Raw genomic sequence first — 17,238 nt, 5'->3', positions numbered from 1 at the left:
TACACCCGACCCATCCTTCAAATCTTAGGAAAAGGAGGACGCATTTGTCGGCCGCATTCGGAGGAGTCTACGAATTGGGACAGCCTTCATTGTGTCACTGTGGCGTAATTGGTCTAAAAATGCAGCCTCGGGAGGATGCAGCCTACGTTTTGGGACACAGCTAAGGTGGAGCCTCTCATGGTTTGGGGCTGTATTTCACAAAGTGTTGTTGGGGATTTTCAAGATTGATGGAATTATGAACACTGAAAAGTCCTGTCAGATTTTTGATCCATCATGCAGTACCATCTGGAAACCATCTGATTGGCAAGTGTAGCCCAGTGGCAAACAGATGGAATTAGAGACTGTTTATTGTAATTATTATTAAAGGTGTTTTATTTTGTTCAGTTAAAAGCACTCATGATTGGAGAGAGACTCTAAAGAAAAAATCCAAATTATTTTGTATGGAATTGCATTATTTGTGTTATTTATTTATTTATTTTGTTTCTCAAAGGTTATTTTTTGACCTGGATACAAATGCAGTCCAACCAATGGGATTGTTTGTCCCGCCTTGTTTTTCATGTTTGGTTGCGCTGCTAAGGCTGCTTAGACCACACGCGCCATAGCAGTACCTGTGGGGAAAACGTGGTAGCTGTTGAAACAGCGAAGCTGTTGGTGTCTGCTTGATTAGCCGCCAGATTTGGATAGCCGAAGCTAGTTTTATGAATACGAAGTGCTTTGCACTGGTGAGTAACGAAACTGTTATAGCCGCTGATCGGCATCCTGAAATGTTAATGTTGTTCGCTTCAAAAAACAAACGCTAATGGTGACGGTACTATGCAAGTAGCTAGCGAGTGTGCTAAACGCTCACTCCCGTTGTTAAGCGTTAGTTGAGAACTTATTAGCTGTTGTTAGGTTAAGGAAAAAACAGTATGTCTATCTGTTGTATTGAAATGTTTTATTGTGTTACTTTTATTCATCACTGTTGTTACTTGACCGTGAGCAGAGTATATTGAGTTTGCTGCTTTTAATGAGCAGTGTGAATTGCTTTAATGATTGGTGATAGCTACATTGCCATGTAATGAAAACGTTTAGAATTTGATTAGTTGTACAACATTAGAAATTGAAACACATTTTGTTCATGATTTATACTTTAAACAGAAGTGTTAGTTAAGTGTGAACCGTGTTCATTTGAAGTAATTCTGACCTCACTCTTAGGTCAGGTTTTTTGAGTTGGAGAAAGGAGCCGAGACTCCTCGGAGAACATTGGATTACAGACTTTGTGGAAATCCGCAGAAGAGGAATAATTTTCCATTGCAATGGATGGCGAGCCACAGCCCATTTGGAATTGAAATTTGAAGTCTGGTTGCCTGAACTGTGGTAGGACAAAACAGTGCAAACCATACATCGATCGTGGACTGAACTCACACCAATAACTCACCAGATCACCAAACAGGCCTGATCTGGATCCTATTGACACTTTAAAAGACCCGGGTCTAACATTCTTTTCTTTTTTATTTTGGGTATCTGTGCGCGCACACACAATTTTGGTTGTTATTGTAAAGGCAATACAGTGCACAAATTTCAAATACAGTTGAACTATTGCTTCATCATTTGCAGTTGTGTTTTCATTGTGGTTACCCATCCTCTGGGCTCCTGTCGTTCCTGAAATCTTCTGATTTGCCCATTGTTTATATATTTTGTTACATACTGGTTACACAAGAGCTGAATTTTTCAGCATGAAAATGATCGCAAACACACTACTAGTGCAGTAGAAACCCAGATAGAAAACAAAAAGGCACATAATGGATTGGCCTCCCTAACATCATTAAAGCAATGTGGGATCATCCCAGAAGAGAGTAGAACAAAAGGCAGTCCTTCAAGAAGCTTAGGGAACTATTCCTGAAGGCTGCTTAAAGAAATGATAAGAAAGCTTGCCCAAAACAGTCTGTGTTGAAGACTAATGGCGATCATATGAAATGACTTGACTTTCAAGCTGGTTACATTTATATAAACTCTGATTTTGTCTTAAATACTGTATTTCTATGGATGTTTCTGCATGTTTCAATAAATCCCTACACCGATTTCACATTTTCCTAGCAAAATATAGACTCACGCACAGCACTGCACTTTCTGCTTTTTTACTAGGGGCTCTTAATGGTTTCACATATGTTACAGTGTCCGCTGTCACTAATAGTGTTCTATTGTTTGCTGGGTGTGAGATCATTTCCTAGATTTATCTTGCTCACCGTGGTGATGTAGAGTTCAAGTTCCCATCTTCATCAACAATAAAGCATTAATTATAAACACACATCAGGAGCTCACAGAAGTGTTGTTGCTAGGTAGATATTGTATGTGCTACCTTATGTTTCCAGATTTAGTCCCTTGGAAAACACAAAAAACAGCAAACAAAAAACAAACAAAAAACATGTTACTGAAAGAAATTAGATGTGTTTAATATTAATAAGGAGGAGAGGCTGATAGCAATGTTAAAATATTCACCAAAAAAAGAATAGTTAGGTACTACATCTATCCAGGAGTTTAAGAAAATAAGGGGGTAGGATAACTCCAGGCAGCGGATGGAAGAGAACCAGTTTTTAAAATTTAATAATTGAAATTTTTTCATCTATCAAAGAGAAGCTTCAAAAGTGTATTGGGTATGGCGATAATTTATACAGGCATGATGTTATGTTTTTAATACTTGACAGAAGATTACGGGCTGTCTGGTAGTTTCATAGACTCCTTGAGAACATCCATCCAACAGCAGCAGACACCATGACAAATGTTTCTGAACGTGTCTGTTCTCCATCATATCGTTCAAGAAACTCAGTACTCAGTACTGCCGTTTTTGTAATACCGTTGTTATTAAATATTTCTTGTCATTTAGTATGAAAACTGCAGCTTGATAAAAATCATCATCACTGGGTTTGGTGGCTGATCAACATGGCAATTATTTCAGGACAGCTGAAGGCAGAAACCTGTCAGCATATTTCTACAATTTATAGCTCTTATAAATGATGTATTTTTGTCTCCCACTCGTGCTGAATGCCTATTCATGTATCATCTTTTATGCAATATTATTTCCTAATAAGTCAGGATTGATCTTAGAGCTACAATGCATATTTAATGGGGCCTGCAGCCATACTGACAGGGTTTTACAGTGATGTAGAGCCTTTCTTTTTTCAACCACACATAAATTTGTTGATCGTATTTGTGCAGGAAGGATGAGTGTCCATTCATTAACAACTGGCTTTAAAAAGCTGTTTTCAGACAATGAGGACCGCCTCCCTCCAACTCAGCGTTTCACTGAATCGAACACGAACAAAGGGAGTAGTTTGGGCTGCTGCAGCTTTGTTATCGGTAACATGCAATATAAGATCAAATTAGGATTTGTGAAGATGAAAATTAAATCAACCATTAGGCTAATCAGGAGCAGTAAGAGCTCATGCTGATCTTGGGAGTCTCAAGCAGCTAATTCTTTAGTCTTTACTGAAAACTTTAGAAGACAAATGGACAGTAATTTAGACAAATTTCCCCAAAACCTTTCCAGCTAATCCGATCCTAGCTGAAATATTAAATATTTAGGTAGCCACACAAGACGGCGATATCTTTTGTTGCTGTTTTACAGGAAAATATTCATTGGCAGTCATGTATACAGCTCCGATGCATTTATTCAATTTACTGCTTATGTTGTTTTGTCTGTTCCAAAGTCTGCGAGGCGGGATATCATAGTGTTTGTAGACTGCAGCCGCTAATATTTCTCTATTGTTTGCTGAGTAAGATGGTGTCCTAGATTCATCTCCTCAGCATTCTCTGTTGCTGTGGGCTTCAGGTCTCTCCGTGGACCTCAGTACATGCCCGAAGTCAGCACAGAGCACTGATATTACATAGTTACCTTTATCTTAAAAGGGCAAAGCCTTTCACCCCAGAGAGATGGAGTCTGCCACAGAAAAGAGAACAAGAAGCATCCGTTCTTCCAGGCCAGAGTGTTGAGGATTTCTGTTCCAGGCAGGCAAGGTTGAAGGAAAATGATCGATATTCAAAATGATCCTTTGTAGCTTTCTTTTACTCCTATTGTTCCTGTTTCGCAAAGGCCAGAAATGTGCTCCGAGAGAAGAACCACTTGTGTCCATTAGCTGAACTCTTTGGAAGTTTTCTTTATTCTTCCCTACCCTGACCCTCTGAGTTATACTGAGAATAAAAGGAAACTCTCAGTCTCAGTACTTGATCTCCTGCACAAGAGGGATGCCCACATTCTCCATCTATCATTTCTTTAGGCCAGGTCAAGTTAGTCCAGACATTCTTCTCCTTAGCAGCGTCTCCTAGCACATCCTGAGGGATCCAGAGGCATTCCAGTACCACATCAGATATACATAAAATCCTTTCACAAAGTCCGAGTCTACCCTAGGGTCTCCTACATGATGCATATGCCCTGAAAATCTCCAAAGGGAGGCACCCTGAAGTCAGCCTTATGAAATGCCTGAACCACTTTAGCTTTTTAGAAATAAAGGAGCACCAGCTCTATTCTGTTCTCCCTCAGGATTGATTGAACTATTTCTAAAGTTTAAGCTCAGCCACCCTATAGAAGAAATTATTTTTAGTTGGTTATAACTGTATTTTTTTCTGGAATAAAGTTTATTATTGTGAGTAATTTTTCAGATAAAAGCAACCAGAAACCTGCTTCTCCTTTTAGGAATATGAAGGTTGTTGTGGTGGAGGGGTTATTAATCCAAAGGAGGTGAACAAAACAAGGTCATTGCTGCCACCTGTAACAAAACCTTGGAGGGGAACCTCCACAACCAAAGTAGTGCTTTAGCATAGGGCTTGGCTGTAGAGTCCAGAAGAGCAGGAGACTCACCAGTGCCTATCTCACCACTGTAGAGACATGCCCTGGAGTTGGATTCATTTTTAGGATTTGACCTTGGCATGCTAATCATGTGAACTTCCATGTTCTCTATATATACTGCTTCACAAAAAGGAAAACCTTTTGAAAACCCCCAAAACAGGAATGGTTTTAAAGGTGGAGGCCACTGACATTTTTTCTCTCCCCGTCTTTTCTGACAATTTTTTGCACTAGTTCAGTTAGGGTCAGTCACCGGTGGCATGAGGTGACACCTGGACCCCACAGAGGTTCCAAAGGTAGTTCAATTCCTCTAGGATGGGACATGAATACATGGCATCACCAAGAGATTTGCTCTGTCGCTCAACACAGTCTCAAGAGCATGGAGGAGATTCCAGGACACCGACAGCTACTCCAGGAGAAATGGACAGGACTGTAATAGATTCTTAACCCATCAGTAGGACCGATATCTGCTCCTTTGTGCAAGGAGAAACAGGATGAGCACTGCCAGAGCTACAAAATAAACCTCCAGCAGGACACTGGTGTGAATGTCTCTGACCAAATATCAGAAACAAACTACATGAGGCTAGCCTGATGTCCTCTAGTGGGCTCTGTGCTCACTGGCCGACACTGTGGCATTTGCCAGAACACCAGAATATGCCTTTGACAGATAAGAGCCGGTTTACCCTGAGCACATGTGACAGACGTGAAGGGGTCTGGAGAACAAATGAAGAATGTTCGCTCAGCACGACAGGTTTGGCGGTGGGTCAGTGATGGTGGGGTGAGGCATATCCACAGAGGGGCGCAGAGACCTCTACAGGATTGGCAACAATACACTGGCACACTGTGAAATCCACTGTCAGACACTACACTGGTGCAGTGGGTCCTGGTTTCCTCCTGTTGCACAATAATGCCTGACCTCATGTGGCAAAAGTTTGCAGACAGTTTGTGGAAGATAAAGGAGTTCATACTGACCGGCTCCCATGCTCGCCTGACCTAAATCCAATAGGACGCGTCTGGGACGTTATGTTTCAGTTCATCAGACACTGCAAGGTTGCACCACAGACTGTCCAGGAGCTCAGTGATGTCCTGGTCCAGATCTAGGAGGAGATGCCCCAGGACACCATCTGTGGTCTCAGTAGGAGCATGCCCCGATGTTGTCAGGCATGCACATAAGCACATTGAGAACATACAAACCATTGAGTGCCATGTTGAGTGGCTGGGGTGAATTTTCAGTAAAATGGGCTGGTCTGCCACATACTTTTCTTCACTTGGATTTACAAGGTATCTTTGAATTAGGCCCTCTGTATGTTTGTAATTTTCATTTCCATCAAACAATGTAACATCCCTTCATTCCTAACACATTACCCGATCAGTATAGATATGCAGGCAGCATGATTTTTCCCCCCCATTGAGATCAGATCTATATTCTGATTTGTTTCTTTCATTTTTTCGAGCAGCGTAGATGCTTCTAGCTTTGTGATCAGATTTCCATTCTGTGGATGCACTCCAGATATGAAGCAGTTTCTTGTGCAGACAGAATATTATTTACCCTTCTGGAGTCAGTGTTTTGCAAAAGAGATCACAATATGAATGTCTTGCTGCAGCGTTGATAACAGTGTTACTCCAGCTTTTGTAATGTAGAATAGTGGAAGATCATTTAATCTTGTTAACCGATTCACTCAAAAGCAGAAACACTAAACCACCAATTTATCTCCTCAGTGGGTGTTTTTCAAAGCTCCTACCAGTCTTCTGTGAGGCTGTCTTACTGAAGCAATCAAGCCTTCAGCTGCCTGTAGTGGACAAGGTCCTAATTTGTATGAACCAGGAGACTATGGAACAAAAGACTTCATAGTCTAGCTTGAATAGCGAATGTCAGACCAGAGGCACCAATGTGAGCCTCTGATTCAGTGGTAAAACATGCAGGTTCTGATTGCTTTCCTATCAAAGAAGTTGCTCTAGGAAAGAAAATTGTGAAGAGAAAGGAAAATTGCGACAGCATATCTTGTCTTTGTAATTCCGCAAATAGGAAGCAATGCATTTCGAGACTCCGAGTTAAATTACTCCCATATCTATCACCCAAAGGTAAATATAAGAATGTCCTCATCTTTTTTTGAAGCAGAGCCAACAGCTGCAAAAACAGACAGACTTTTGCTGCAGACAGATTAAAAACAAAGAGTGAAGCACCTACAAGGGATTGTGTAACATACACCAAACAGAGCGCGTGCCTCCTCAGCCATGGATCACATTTCATTCCCCACCATCCTTCAGTCCTTCGCACAAGATCTGAAGAAAATTGTTTTTGGCATTTTTTGGAATACCACTGCTTCTCCCTGTGCTCATTTTTTTCTTTTTAATACGCACTGTCAGCGAGTTGGTACTTCCATAACTCATTGAAACTCTCAACTGTGAGCGCAAGTACAAACTTTAAATGCCCAGTACTCTTGTCAACTGTTTTTGTTATCTATTCTCTTTGATGAAAACACTCGCGGCCCTAAAGTCCGTGGCTTCAGAGAACTTGCTCAGAGATTCCAATTTTCCAGGGCTGTCAACTTCGCAGGGCTGCACAAAAACAACTGAAAACGTGTGTTTGAATCTTTCCTTTTTATTTTTATGGATACTGCTGCTGCTTTTTAAGTCTTAATGTGGCACTAATGCAACCATTTGTCATTACATAATTAAAAATCAGTACCTATTACTTCAAGGTTTGCTTTCCAACATATGTGGAGTTAATGCTTTTTATAAATTGCACTTAATTGTATTGTTAGTTTTGAATTAATTTGTGTAATAATTTGTGATGCCTTATTAACAGTTTTAAAGACAGGTATTTTTCAGCAGCATGTACCTTTATTTTTATCTTTTCTAGCTGGTTAACTGTTAGCATTAGCTCTCACCCTGTTTCTACATTGTCTTCTGTCACACCAACCCTCTGCATGTTCTCCTTCACTACACCTGTGAATCTTCTGTGTGTTCATCCTCTTGCAGCTCCATCTTCAACATCCTTTTCCCAGTACATCCACTATCCCTCCTCCATTTCTAATGTTGTCCCTCCTGCTCACTCCCAATTAAAATCTCAACATCTTCAACTCTGCCACCTCCTGCTCCACCACTCGCCTTTTTATCAGTGCCACTATCTCTAAGCCATACACCATAGCAGGTCTCACTACTGTCTCTTAAACCTCACTAATTCTTATACAAAACTTTCATTTAGACTCCTGCTGATTCAGTGTCTCTTATCTATAATGGGCATTAGACGACACATGCTGATTTTTCCTTTAGGAATAAAGGAGAGATTCCGTAAGCTCGGTGAGGGTGACTCATCTCCGATAAACGAAAACCATTTATATCATTTTCATTTCATCTGTCGTTCAAATGTAAAATGTTTCATGTTTCTCCAGGGTAGGACTGGCTGTATTTCAAACATTATCCGGAAGCACAGAACCGGATAATAGTTGTTTCAAGTGGGATTCATGGTACTGCGTCTGTAGTCTGTTTGCGTAGGTGTTTGGCTACGCAGAGTACAGGATTATGCTATGCAGTCTACGTGGGCTTGCTTACATACAGCAAGAAAATAACCAACAGTATGTAGATGTTGCTGATGCTATGCATAGGTTGAATGCTGGATTCAAACGCTGGCCTGAACAGTAAAGGGGGCCCACAAAGTCATGAAAAGATCGATAAAGCACAGACAAAGACTGTAGTAAACAAATGTGTTAGAACTTCAAGAACAGTCTACAGCAATGTTCTCTCTAATTTTTCATGTGTCTGAGCGAACACACAAACTCCCTGAGCGGCCCCCTTAGACCACTGTGTGCAACAGCAGATGTGTGGTCACGCCAGCATCAAATCCATCCAAGTTACATGGTTTATTAAAATGACCAAACTACAGCATTTACATTTATGTTAGACTTCTTTTAATTAAGTGCTTTAGCCCACTTACAATGAAAATTAAAAAAAATCTTGTTCATGACCTGTGTAGTATGTTAACACTATTGGAAGTAAAAATAACTTGAACTCCAATAAAGCTCTGACTTGTATTATGAGTCTGTGGTCTGGGAGAGAGTCCTGTAACTCTGTCTGCAAAATACAGCATATAATGATCAATGTTGGGCAATTAATTATATAGTTACTTCTTCAAAAAAGTTACTGAGTTATGCAAACAACAAAGTTGTTTTTAAATAAACATTTCAAACTATTTACAGAACAATCAGCTGTTCTGCATCAAATTTGATGCCACACAAATTATTTGTGCCACTCCAAAAAATAATTTCTGTCCACTATGAGATAAAGGAGAGCAACAGCCTGATACCTGCAGGCTTGACAGCAGGAGATGTATCACTGCTGTAACAGCTGTAACATTCACACAAGATTTGCGCTAAACGTCGCAAATCTCTCATCTCAAAACACCGCTGTCACTCCTAAAACTTCCCCCCTTCCTAAACAACTAAATGCCATGTTGCCATATCATTTTTTTGATTGGTCGACATGGTACTTTTTCCGACGAACAGGAAAGGGTGGGGGGTTTTTTGGTTTTGGTTTTGCTCACAGGTGGAGAGTGCTTTCGAGCGTTTTCCTTATAAAACGCAGTTTTTACCGTTTCTTCCCGCAGTAAATATAAACAACAATAGTATTCAGGAAAAACAAACATTGCATATATTTTTTATCATAACTCTGGTTTTACGTGGCCGATCAACACAATTTAAAAACTGGTATAAAGTCCACACTTTTTCCGTCAACTTCCGTCTGTCCTGCTCACATCTCCAGTGGTTGTACATGTTGCCATTAACTCCACATCAGCCACGCCGCTTTGCTAGCTAAAACACCGGTGTCAGCACATAAGGACGCTGTCATAGCCTGTCAATGATGTTGATTAACTGCGTATATCGCATCATTGGCTGGACTATGGGATAAGGTGGCATCGTTCTAATGTCGACTGCTTAGGTGAATAGGTTGAATGCAGGGGTTTTTCAACTCGGGGATCAATACACTCTACAGACCTGTTGCTCAGCATATTTTTGACACTGCCTCCTGTTGTCAGCAGACAGCTACTACATGTAGACAAAAGTCTACAAAGCTGTGCATTGGCTGTCTAGCTGCAGAGCACAACCATGCCAATCCCATAATGCACTTCCTGAAAAGCCTACACCAGCATAAATAGTGATTGTACTCTTAGATGCAAAGGAAGGAGTTGTGGCTTTGTTTACCACCTTAAAACACTTTTTTAATTTGATCTATATTCTTATGCGGGTTTAGTATTTCATGTTCGTCATTTTTTTGTGTTTCTTTCACAGTCTTTTACTCTACATACACAGCGTTGTCACTTAGGCATCATCAAAAAAGAAATAAATAACAGGAAGAGCACAGTAGCCCTATCTCCATATGGAGCACTCACCGCTCCTCTTATTCTCACAGTTTTGGTATCAGCAAAGTTCCAGGAAAGATGGAGAGTAGGGAGAGAAGAGGAGGTCGAGATTCTGCCTCTCGCAGGGCAATTAAAGTGAGCTGAGTACACGGTGAGAAGTAGTGCTCTCACTGAGAGATGTACTGCACCTGTGGTGTGACAGCCACAGATAAAATCCTTAGTTAGTCAAAATCATGACAGTGACTTTACTCTAAGTCAGCCTTATTTGCTGTTGCTTTTACTTCAATATCATTTAACGCAGAAGCCAATTCAGTCGCTGCGTTTCACACCACGGAGCAGTCGGCCACATAAAGACTAATTTTAGCACATATTTGAAAGTGAAGATGTCCCCGGGGAGTGGTTTGATAAGCCTGCAGAGAGAGGACAGGTTTTTCTTACCAGACAGCTGTACTCTACCTCCTGCTCTGGCAGTTTTTTGTCATTTCTCCACCTTCTCTCGCCCCCCCATCCTCCCCACCCGCACCTTCCTTTTCCACTCCCACTCTATAGATAATGAGGTTTTAATGTAGTAGATTTGATATGGTGCAAGAAGGCTGGATTTTTCCCCATTACTTATCTCTGGCTACCAGGCCTTCCCATATGGGCTGCCCCTTAACCTCTTCATTCTGGCAAACATAGAGCCACCCTCATCCTCCCTCCCCCCCACCCACACACACACCTTCAAATTCAAACTTCACCCCCAACACAATACCCCATTTCTCTGTCCACTTGCAAATATAACGCATTCTTTTCAAGCCTTTAACACTTGTCCTTGCGTTATGTCCTAATTACGAGAAAGCAATTAGCAGCGTCCGTCTTTTATATATGTTAATAAGAGAAATCAGTATATTAAGATGACATGAATGAAGGTAATAAATACTATATGATATCGCATATTGGAAAAGTAAACAGGCCCTGCAGCAACAAAGGGGGCTGATGATCGGGGGATGAGTGTTGGTTATGAAAGATTACGATAATAAAAACAATCATCTTTAACCCTCTTTCATCCGTTCCATCTTCTGGTAGCCTTCCCAGCCTTTCGTCTGCTTTTCCCTCAATTTCTTCCCACTCTTTTCCCTCCTGACCTGTCCTGTTCATCACCACCGTCATCTCTCTTCCTCTCATCTTTGCTATGCTTTTGACCCCCTCCACCCTACCACCCTTCATCCTCACTGCATGCTTCCCTCCCTCTACTTTCATGCCATCACCACATTATATCTGTCATTCTCTCCAGACTCCATTTCAAATTAACTGCAGTGAAGCTTTTTTTTTTTTTTTTATCTGAAAGAAACCGACTGAAGACAGGAAGTCTAGAAGGCAGACAGAGAAAGATAGCAGTGCAAGGTGGTGGTCTTTGGTTTATTGGAGTGGCCTGATAGGTCTCATACCTAATTCAGTCCAGAAGAAGAAATGGAAGGGGTGAAGACCAAATTCTCACCTGTCTCTGAGGATAATAGCTAATTAACTGCATTGTGACAGAAATACCTATATATGCAGGGAATGAAGGGGGGTGGGGTTAAAAGGGGTGAAAACGTAACTGGAAGATATATGAGGGCAAGGAGCATCATATGAAACAAAAACTGGAGGTTTAGAAATGTTAACGATAGTGAGCTTGAAAAAGCCTGAACAACATTTGTTCTCATGTGGGAAGATTCTGTGTTACCACACCAAGAAAACTGGAAAAACATATCATGTTTATGTATCTTTCCAGAAATAATGACAAAGGATCGCTAAAGACTATTCATTGTTTTTGTTGGGTTGGCTCCAAAGTGGTGCTAACGGGGTAAATGTTGGAAATCGCACGAGTGCCAGCTAAAGATTTCTGACTTCTTGCCTTCTGACAGTGACTGCAACTGTACCAGAGGAACCTTTGATGTCTGAGAGGATCCTGTGAGGATTTAGGTTTCCAGAGAGAACAGGACAACTTTGCCCTTTACTCTGGTTACAGTTTAGTATAAGAGACTGATGGGGAAGGGAAGGTTAAGCTCACATACTGTTTTCTGCTGTGTGGAATAGAGCAGGGCGATATGGCCAAAAATATTTATCACGATATATATTTGAAAATTTGCGATAACGATATAACCGACGATATAATTGATGCGAGACAAAATACAACTCCACAACATTACTAGCGCAAAAAGACAACCTTCCATTTATTTTCACTTAAACAAGAAGCTGGTTTTTATGTACATTAAAGCTTTATAAAAATTTAACAGTGCAAATGCAAATTGCTTGCTGAAAGTTTAACCAAAAGGCATTTCCAGTAGAAATGGGCTGACATATCCTGAGCATAACCATGTATAATATCCACTGAAGTTAAAAAGAGGTGCTTTGCAACATTAAACTGCAGTGTGCAGTACGTATTTTTCGGACCATAAGGTGCACGGGATTATAAGGCACATTAAGCGAAACAAAGCAGTCAGATAAATCAAACTTTATTAAACTCATTCTTCTTGCTTCCTCCACTTCTGTACCATTGATTCATTAATGTTGAATTCTCTGGCAGCGGCTCTATTCCCATGTTGTTGCAGTATATTAATGACTAACCTCGTATTGTGGATGGATTATCTCAGTTGTTCTCCTGACTGAAGTTTGGTCCGTTTACAGCATCCTGCCATGCGATTGCATTTGTCTCTAACCATGAAGAACCTTCACGTTAACTTTTATAAGTGGAAAAGTGTTAGTGTTCGTCCTCCAGCTTCACTGTTTATGTTATGCTAACATAGCTGTGTCGCTAGCGATCACGTAGCACATCATTATATACCAGCTAGCCCAACTTCAGTAACCCTACAAACGTCACTGCTGTTTAGTTTCCTGTCTTCATTTATGTTGGAAGTGATAGCAGAGCTGTACGTTTGATTTTTTTCAGAAATCTCTCAGTCAGAACATGCAATATCATGCTTAGGTAACTAGCGAAACTAGCGAGCTAACTTCCGCTAGCTTCCTGCTAACTTCTAACTCCATTAAATGTAATAACTTTTGTTTTCATGGATGCCTGGAAGTTAAACTTTATAGTTACACCTGGTAAAGCAGCAATGCTGATCGTTTTATTAAAGATGAAAGAATTTAGACAGTTTTTAACTCTAAGTGATGCTGCAGTGTTGTTTGACCTGAAGCATACGGAGTTTAGGACCCAGATTACTCCCAGATTTAAGAGCATCTTAGTCCGACAAATATGACAATAACAACGGCCGCTTGCATGTTCTGCAAAAAAATGTGCTTTGTTGTGTATCTGACGGACAAACACCAAACCAGTTCCACATCACGGAAGTTGCACCATTTTTACAAACCAATTCTGGTTCATCTGTTTCACTCAACAATCGGCCATGTGCGTATGAAAACAAAGGCACTGCGCATGCGCGTTTTACTCCCATTCTATCGCGATATTTCATTTTCCTATCGTTGCCTAACATTATACCGGTATTACCGTGAACGGTATAATATGGCCCAGCCCTAGTGTGGAATCTGTTTCCTGTGCACAGAATCATTATATTCATTCAGCAAACACTCAGTCTGCCGCTGTATTTTGAATGCCTTCTGCCCATTTTGAATCAAATTAAGCCTCACAAATCATATGGTGTAATCTGTTTAAGAATACCAATATCAAGTCTGCAAAAGCAGCAGCTTTAGGAGTTCTTTAGTTTTGAATAGGGCTCCACACCTCGCAAAATGCTTGTTTCTGACCTTTTCTGTTTTAAAGAGGAACCTGACTTATTGAATCTTTATGTGCTGCAAAAAATGGCAGTCTCCCAATCTTAGTGTTTAGTTTCGACACAGAGGTGTAAGTTAAGCAGTGTTTCTTTATTCATCACTCACTTTTCCATAGTGTAGATCGTTTTATCCAGGATGTCAGTGTAACCATGAGGTGAGCGCTGGTTATGGTTACAGATGCAATAGAGCTGACCAGAGGGGTTGGATAATATGTTCAAATTTTCAAACTGGCAACCATCGATCCATCTACAAGCAACTGCTGCTGTGCACAGTCAGGGTCAAAAGAAAGTTTTACACATCTGGTGCATGCATCTGGTCTTTGAATGAGGTAAATACAAACTCAGATGGACTACAAAACATGTGCACTGTGTCATTATTTATTTGACAACAACTCAGAATCAGTCGCTGCCTCCATAGGAACTGAGAGGGTAAGTGGCAGCCAGGTGCTGCTAATCAAACACACTTGATTAACTGAAGAGCAGAAAGTGTGAGCGCCTCTATAAATCCTCGTACAGTGGATTAGAAAGTCATTAAGGAAATGTTAAGTTATTCCTTCTTAAGGTTGTTCTAGCTGTTGAATCATGGGGTGTAATACTGATGAGTCTCTTGTGTCTGTGTACAACTCTCAGCTCTGGAGATCATTACAACAGAAAGAAAGGCGGCACACGTAGACTTCTTGTATTCTCGAGGTGGATTAGGTTAGAAAGTGACCCACACACAGTGCTGCTAAAAAGTGTTTGCCACCTTCTCAATTTCTTAGTTTTTTGCAATTTTGTAGAAGTTACAAATTCATCAAACAAATTTTCATTTTTGACAATGATAAACTGATTAAATACAAAATGCATTTTGAAATGATGATATTATTTAGTTTGGGACACCAGTATTCCAAACCTACCGATGTGAAGTGTTGCCTTGCTTTTTAATAGCCACAATGAAATGAGACTAAACACAATCGTGCTTTGGCCACTGTGTATCACAGCACACTCTTCCCTAAAACAACAATCCAGTGTCTTCTCTGTGTGAAGTTTTAATAAACTAAAAGCTATACACAGTGAGGCCTGTGGATTACTTTTTTCCTGTTTCAGCTTCACATTACATGAAAACACAGATATCCAAATATGGATTAATAAACCCAAACTATCTCCATGACTACATATTGTACCACTACATGTAACTGTAATATTTTTGTTATTTGGAACAGGGCAATGTGATGAAGCCTGGCAAAGGGTGCTTTTACCAATTTCTTTTGTTTTCGCTTTACTTTGGATGTATTTTTGTTTATACTGGCCAAAACTAAGTGCTGAAGTTAGACTAAAAGAATATTTTGGTTACAGACAGACTGTTTGGGCTGCTTCTTAAATATATCTCCTAATTGTCTCTGTACCTCACACGCAGTTGCAGTCATCTGTGCTGAACAGTTCGATGGTCCTAAGCGAAACACCTAATGTGGTTCTGGAGGGTCTGAGACCCGGGACCGGCTATGTGGTCCAGGTGAGGGCCCGCACTGTAGCGGGCTACGGAGCCTACAGCAAAGACATGCTCTTCCAAACCCTCACCGACGGTAAGTGTGTGGGTGGTTATCTGGAGTGTGTGGAGGTGTTTGTGTGGGTGTGGGTTTTCGTGGTGGAGAGGAAAGCGAGTGTAGGGCTGAGAGAGGGAATGTGAGAGGGTTGCGCAAGAGTGAAATTCTGGCTGTGAAGTGATTAAATTCTCCCTTACTTTCTGTGTGTGTGCGTGTGTGTGTGTTTGTGAAGAGTGCTTGCAGTCATGTAAAATGAGCCTTGTAAATTATATTTTCTGTGTATTAGAGAGAAAAAAGTGTCAGTTATATATTTTCCCTTCCAGAAATGCTCAGCTGTGTGTATGCAAGACTGAAACATATGAGGAGTATGAAATATAATATTTTTTCCTTAATTTGTGTGTGTGTGTGTGTTCTGCAGATGAATATAAGTCAGAGCTCGGACAGCAGCTCTCTCTGATTGCTGGCTCTCTAGTTGGTGGAGTGTGTATTGTATCACTAGTAGCTATCGCCATCATCTGTACCAGGTAATGTACAGCTGACACACCTGCTCACTTCACACGAAAGTGCAGCTGCACATAAATGTCTGTCACTGCAAAATCCAAAGAGGTAGAGATGCTAGACACGTGTCCTATTAAATAACATACTTTTCACTTGTCAGACTAGGAACATGAACTGATAGTTAAAACAACAGTTCCCCTCTTTTTTGAGCTTTGAACGAAATGCAAAGGTGTTTGTAATTACGTGGACAAAGCGGCACTTCAGTAGCACAGTTGCAGCTTCCACACATCACGTCTTTAGATCACGTTATTTAATGACCGCTGAGGAAATCGATTAGCTGAGACAGACTGGTAGATGCTTTTTTAAAAGCAGTAAGTGGACTTTGAACAACATATTTTTTTCCAGGATAAATGTTCAGGGCCGATTGGCCATGGAGCATACCACATGAATAAAAATGCCCCCAGCAACAGAATCCCTCACCCATTTTACTAATCCCCTGCTCTCTTTCGTGACATTTGCCATCTGTTTCAAATATAATTACCCAGTAAAATAAATCTGACACCCACAAATATCAATCAAATAAATGTATTTTAACAAAGCTCCTTTAAATGAATAAGAGAGCTGCTGCACATGCATTCTTCTATTTCAGCTAAAATGGTGAAAAAAAGAAAAAAATGGAAGTTTATCAACCATATGAGCAGCACCTAGCACCTAGCTATCGCTACTTAAGCGTAAACCAGATAATGGAAGCCTCTGGGAGTGTGTGGTGTGGAGCGTAGCCACAGCTGATGTACCTCCTTTAAAGTAACATTTTATATGTTGTTGATGTGACAAAAAATAAATGACAAGTGAAAGTTCTGCATGAATAATTGTACTAAAATGTCCATCCGTCAGTCCTTACAAAACACCATCCATCCCTCTATTCGTCATCTTCCACTTATAGACAATCAGGTCACAATGGCACTAAGCCAAGTAGGGTCTTTTCCCCAGCAACACTTTCCAGTTGATCCTGGAGGAGCTGAGGTGTTCCCAGTTGCTCCCAATCACTCGAGTGAGCCTTGAGTCTATTCTAGGGTCACCTCATGTTTGGATATACCCAACGACCTCCAATGGAAGGCTCCCTTGAGACCGGGAGTCGCAGGAGATCCCTTTGGATGTCTGAGCTGTTCTCCTTATCTCCAAAGCTGAGCCCATTCCCTCTGCAGAGGAAACTGATTTCATCGGTCTTAGTCGTTTGGTCATTACTAGATCTCATGATCACTATTTGCACTATTTGTTGCAGTCTTATGA

At 40.8% G+C, this 17,238-nt stretch overlaps 1 protein-coding gene and 1 long non-coding RNA gene across 2 annotated transcripts in view; both read left to right on the top strand.

The window, feature by feature from the left end:
* The window catches only part of LOC146649273 (ephrin type-B receptor 1-like), a 149,920-nt gene that overhangs the window by 91,283 nt on the left and 41,399 nt on the right, over positions 1–17,238 (top strand). The window contains exons 10-11 of the mRNA XM_085387084.1: positions 15,324–15,489; positions 15,869–15,974. Coding sequence (XP_085243210.1) covers positions 15,324–15,489; positions 15,869–15,974 — 272 coding nt within the window. The remainder of the gene's footprint in view (positions 1–15,323; positions 15,490–15,868; positions 15,975–17,238) is intronic.
* On the top strand, positions 515–1,589 carry LOC146649274 (uncharacterized). Its single transcript, XR_014908220.1, has 2 exons — positions 515–722; positions 1,195–1,589. It is a non-coding gene; the product is annotated as an uncharacterized LOC146649274 (long non-coding RNA).

The sequence above is a fragment of the Rhamphochromis longiceps genome, linkage group LG17 (assembly GCF_057381845.1).
Source record: "Rhamphochromis longiceps isolate RC_006_pf linkage group LG17, R_longiceps_female_GT1.1, whole genome shotgun sequence".
NCBI classification, from domain to species: domain Eukaryota; kingdom Metazoa; phylum Chordata; class Actinopteri; order Cichliformes; family Cichlidae; genus Rhamphochromis; species Rhamphochromis longiceps.
Note: the sequence above shows the minus strand (reverse complement) of the source record. Positions and strands in the feature narration are given on the sequence as shown.